The sequence below is a fragment of the Ostrea edulis genome, chromosome 1 (assembly GCF_947568905.1).
Source record: "Ostrea edulis chromosome 1, xbOstEdul1.1, whole genome shotgun sequence".
NCBI lineage: Eukaryota > Metazoa > Mollusca > Bivalvia > Ostreida > Ostreidae > Ostrea > Ostrea edulis.
In genome coordinates this window covers 25,132,613-25,138,401 of record NC_079164.1, presented here as the reverse complement: position 1 = coordinate 25,138,401, position 5,789 = coordinate 25,132,613, and the positions used below count along the sequence as shown (strand labels likewise).

General features: G+C 35.0%; 1 protein-coding gene across 1 annotated transcript; it reads right to left on the bottom strand.

The window, feature by feature from the left end:
- Positions 1-2,096: 2,096 nt before the first annotated feature.
- Positions 2,097-5,346, bottom strand: LOC125663789 (uncharacterized). The gene is made up of 4 exons (XM_056153129.1): positions 4,660-5,346; positions 4,215-4,427; positions 2,984-3,140; positions 2,097-2,665 (listed from the first exon to the last, which is right to left on the bottom strand). Exons 1-3 carry the CDS (start codon positions 4,721-4,723, stop codon positions 2,998-3,000), a joined length of 420 nt encoding a protein of 139 aa, XP_056009104.1. The 5' UTR covers positions 4,724-5,346; the 3' UTR covers positions 2,097-2,665; positions 2,984-2,997.
- Between the last annotated feature and the right edge of the window lie 443 nt (positions 5,347-5,789).

The following is a 5,789-nucleotide window of genomic DNA, read 5'->3' as shown; positions in this document are numbered from 1 at the left end:
ATCAGGAGCGTTCTGAAGTCTCAACTTCGAAAGCAGCCACCGTTCTGATGACCGATGTCAGTAAAATTAGGCTTTGGGTTTCTTTTAGAAAATCACATCTACCACTCTAATGGGCCTACATGCTTCTCATTATGTCAGACTCCATTTGAGATCGTATCTTAGTTGGAAAGTATTGATTGATTGATGTTTTCCGCCACACTCAACAATTTTTCAGTTATCTGGTGGCGCCCAGTTTTTATTGGTGGAAGAGAGAACCCAGATACAATGTACCTGGGAAGAGACCACCGACATTCCGAAAGTAAACTGGGAAACTTTCTCACTTACCGGCACGAGCGGGATTTGAACCCGCGCCGACAGAGGTGAGAGTCCGTGTGATTTTCTCGATGCTCTAACCACTCGACCACGGAGGCCGAAGTAGTTGAAAAGTAGGTAAATGATCATAATTAAAATAGATAACAGAGAGCATAATTTGTATAGCATATTAAGAGTGTAATACGTTGTTTAATTTTTATTTGGACCGGTAGATTTTACTTCTGTCTAATAAACAAGCCTGCTTTACAGGCTCGAATGGTCGATGATCAAACAAGTTTTCGCGATGACTGCGCTTACATATACTAATCCTTTTCTGTATTGATATTATTCAAAATATTTCTCTGTTACTTTTTTTTTTTTTTTTTTGGTCTCTACCTCTTCTGCATTTCTGTGTTTGTCAGAATTATTCTGCATTAAAACTTAAACAAATGACGTCTGACCTATGTATTATTATATAACATACTCGATAGATTGATTGATTCATTATGGTTTAACGCCGTTATGGCCGTTAAGGTTTTATATATTAAAGTATAGCGACATGTAATGTTAACTTGAACTATCATCAATAATCAAGACGATCACCATATAAATGCAGAATATCATTCTATGATTTTAACACACATATGCGCGCGCACACCATTAACCTCTTTAAAGCAACCCATGGGAAATTGATTGTAAGGTTGAATCAGATGAGAGATGAAATTCATCAAATCATCAGTATTATAATTTTTAATTTAAAAAAAAAAACACATTCAGTTTAAATTGAAAATTCATCAATTGCAAAAAAAAAATTTTTTTTTTTTAAATTCCTGACATCCGTAACGTGGCCGCTGAATATAGAAGACTATGTTTGTATTTGTCAAGATAAGCCTAACTGTCACATGCAGCTAAATTTCACCTTGCTCAAGATCCGGGTTAGAATAGGTCCTCAGTACCCCTTGTTTGTCGTAGAAGGCGACTAAATGGGGGCGGTCCTTCGGATGAGACCGCAAAAACCGAGGTCCCGTGTCACAGCAGGTGTGGCACGATAAAGACCCCTCCCTGCTCAAAGGCCATTATCGCCGAGCATAGGCCTCAATTTTTCAGCCCTTCACCGGCAGTGGTGACGTCTCCATATGAGTGAAATATTCTCGTATCGGATTGTTTAATACAATTTAAAACCTTCACCACTTCGTGCATACAGTATTTTTCCTTAATAACTTTATGGCAATGATTTTTCATTTTAAATTTAAACACTATTTATTCAGTAAATTGATGGGATTGGAAGCAAGCTGAGCCTATATGAGTCCTCTCCTTGACATATGTTATATTTTTGCTTTATGGACACACTATTTAATTTGGAATCGTTATGGGGGTGAGGAGTTACGCCCATCTGGCTTTTCGATAATTTTTCTTCGTTTGCAGATATATTTGCTCGTTAGTTCCGTAGTTTGCACCAGCCACAACAGAAATTACGATAATAAAAGACCTATTTCTTATCTTTATAAATGTTGTACCCACGCATGCATCCATGTACACGTCTTTAAACAAGAAACAGTACCATTGCTAGCTTTAAGGATTAGTCCTTTGTTACGGAAGTCGAGGAAATATGGGCAAGGCAGATGGAATTATAAAACTAATGTAAAGATCTTCCTTCTTTCATTCTCGAATAATCATATTTTTGACATGCATGGTTTTAGATTGGAGAAAGATTTCAAAATTTGTAAAAGAACGTAAAGGACACCAGAAAATTCAGGTATATCGTGGCATGGCATTTTCAAATGCATTTTACGCAGTGAATTAATAATGTGTGGTATCAGTATTTGTGTTATCTTCTTCAGATTAACATGATAGAAATTTTGTAAATACATATATAGAATTGAAAATACAATGATGAATGCTGAAATAAACATTTCGACAGCTTTTTTTTTTTTTTCGCAATTGGAAACATTTCTGGAGAATGGTTGAAAAGTGCTGTCACCATAAATACATCAATTCGTTGAAGACTCTTCCTTAGAACTTTGTTTATACAATGTTGTATCGAAGCTGATACAATTTTACAATCACTCATACAAAGAGATGTAGTGTATATCATATAACTCTTTTTAAAGTATCGGAACAGCTACAAATACTACTCTTAAATGATAAATAATGCTATATAAATGAAACAACAAAAAATTATTTAATGTATTTTATTTTTGTAATAAAAAAAAAAAAAAATTCCCGACTCATTCAGGAGCCCAGTTGTATTTGTGCTCGCGCATATGTGCCAGGAATGTAGTTTTGTCCGTTCATGATATAGATATTTTTGTATCTTTCACAATCCCCATCTCCGCTCTCCTCGACCACAAGTCTAAGACGTTATAATTGGAACCTGAAATTCATAACCAACTTTTATTTTATTTCTAGTTGCAAATTGATTTAGTTTTCTTTATATTTTTGTAGATGATGAGTTACATTACATGGGGAAAATACAACCGAAAAACATTTAATCAAAAGAAAATGTTTGGAATAACAAAACATGTATTTAATTATTGTGAGTTAACTTATATTCGCTGGCGTTCTAGAAATAACCTGTTCACGTATATTTCTTGCCGCAAAACAATGATTTGGCTCATGTAGTAAGACAAACATGCCCCCTTACACTTGATTCCCGTTCACGATTCGTGTACTAAAGGGATTATCAGCTTACCTAATGTGTATAGATTAACAACAGTAGTTCATGTCGTCCCCGCAGGAGCCCTGGTAGGTGGTTCCTGGTGAGCAGTCCCCTTTGTTACAATCACAATCGTCGGCTAAGAATAATGTTGACGGCGAGGTTCCATAATAGTCATAGTACGAATTGTAAGCTATAATGATATAAAGCAATAGTAGTTGTCATTTTTTGTCGAAAATTGTTGCAGAATTGTTATTTACTATTTCAATGACAGAAAACAATAAGGTTTATAATTTCAATGACAGAAAACAATAAGGTTTATAATTTTTTGTTATCAATGTTTGTGTTAGAAAACCTATCCAGTGGCTCTAAATGAACCAAAATTGCATTGGCTTTCCGTACAACAATTGATTTCTATATAATGCTGTACATTGTATATTCAATAGAACCGCAATATTTATTTTGATAAAATCTTTAACTTGGTTTTAATTTTATCAATGACTATCGTTAAAGTTACATGCAAAACTATCATAATAGCATATTTTTACAACAAAGTAATTTTTTTTTCAGATTTAGAGCTAATATTACTTTAAAAGCTAATTTCATAGAATTTTATTTTATAAGAATAAAAGACACCGATATGGATTTTTAAATTCCCTTTAAATTAACACTGATTGTTTTTACAGTTATGCATGTAGTTGTCATTGCGTGACGAACGTTACATAGCTTCCATCCCATTGTGTGAAACAGGAGTGGTCATTCATTTTGTACAATGCAGACTATTTTGCATGTAGAAAACCTCGTACATTTTTTTCAAAAGTACGGTAGTTTATACCGACTTAAAATAAACCAAATTAAGGTACAGGTATGTCATCATTTAAACATAATTTTACGCAATGGCAAATTGTTTCACACAGTATAGTGGACTAGCTACATGTATCAACTTCACAGTAATGCTTCTTATTTAAATCGGAGACTCTTAAATTACCGTATAACCTAAGTTGTTTTTCGGGGAGTATATAATTTTGGCAACTTCCAAAGATAAACCAAAATAAAAAACGATAAATCTAAGTACATCAATGTACATGTACATTGTAAAAATAAAATCAATTCACCAAAATTTTATCCACCAAAATTAATAGCATACCCTGTAGACCTAAATCTGACAAATTTGTGTCCCGCGCCAAAAAAAAAAAAACAAAAAAAAAAAAAAAACAACAAAAATAACGGGCTATATGTATATGATATCTTAACATGAGAATCTTACCTGGGGGTGGGGGAACTCTTCTGGGGGGAGGGGGTGGGGGAACTCTTCTGGGGGGAGGGGGTGGAGGCCTCCTGCGGCTTGGTGGTGGTGGTGGTTGAACCCTAGCGGGTGGTGGTGCTCCTCGTGGTCCTGGTGCGCGTCTTGCGGGTGGAGGAGGAGGTCCTGGTGCGCGTCTAGCGGGGGGACCGCGACGTCTGTTTTCAGGCGCTGAGCCTATTCACAAAGACAATATCATTATGGTTTATCTAACAAGTAACAAAAATAACAAAAACTATCAATTCAAATTAAATTCATTTAAAACGTTAAACCTTTGCAAATACTAGATATGAACTCAAGTCCGATTTGAATCCATACATTAAAATGAGGAAATGTTTTTAAAAGAAAATATTTATCCTATTAACTTTGTCGCTTTAGCGTTAGTCCGATTGTATTAAACATTACCAACCTGGGCGAGCCAAGCATGCCTCAATGATAAAGAGCAATCCAATAAGTGCGCACAACTTATACATGGTGGATGTTTCTTAACGAATTGGCCTTTCAGGTTTTCTGAAAGCTCCAAAGTTCTGTTATGGCCCACATTGATCCCGTGTCTTAAATAGGGAGTCATCCCCAGTAAATGTCATCGCTGACCATTTATTATCCAATAACAAACATTGGTCGCAAGACCATATCTTGGACAATTGTGTTTATGAACATTCTAAAAATAGTTGTTTGTTGGTTAACCTTTCCCTATAGAGTGCAGTTTTCTTAGAACTTTTAAAGTTTTTTATCAGTGTTTCTAAACCTAATTCTTAATTATAACAATTCATTAATAAAAATAAATACATGCCCACTGATTACCTTATTACAAACTACTATTTCAGTGCAAGAGATACTGAATTAAACGTGTTGTTCTGCTTAGGAAGGCCTCTATAATAGATCCAGTAATAGATCAAATAGCATGTTTACTAAACTTCCCTATATGTATGTTTCTAGAAATATCTGTTGGGTAAAATGAGTTATCAAACTGAGTTTGAAATTGTTACCCAATATAAATGACAGCGAAACGTGCATGTACAGTAACAAAACCAATTATAAATTCCAGGCGGGGAATACATGTAGTGTCCCTGTATTTTCTCTCTCTCTCTCTCTCTCTCTCTCTCTCTCTCTCTCTCTGTGTGTGTGTGTGTGTCTGTGTGTGGAAACAAGATAGGAGGCAAGTGAATTGTAACTGAGCTATCACGAAAAGTTATGTATTACTGAGAAACGTGTGTGTGTGTGTGTGTGGCGGGGTAGATCAATTTTGGTATGAGTGCTGTCTCATGTTGAAGTGTGTTGTGTTTTCTAACGACTTATACTTTTATACGTACTGAATACATGTATACTGCTTTAACATATTGTGACACAATACTTGATGGGAGTTTATGTATGATCGATAGATGGGGCAAATGATACACATCCACTTATGTTAGTACAGTTTTTAGAAATCAATCTATTCAAATTACAGAGTATATATGAAAGTATATGGTGAATGTTGTATGAAACGTTTATCATCCTCATATGTTAGGCTTCATTACATTCCATTATGATCGGTTA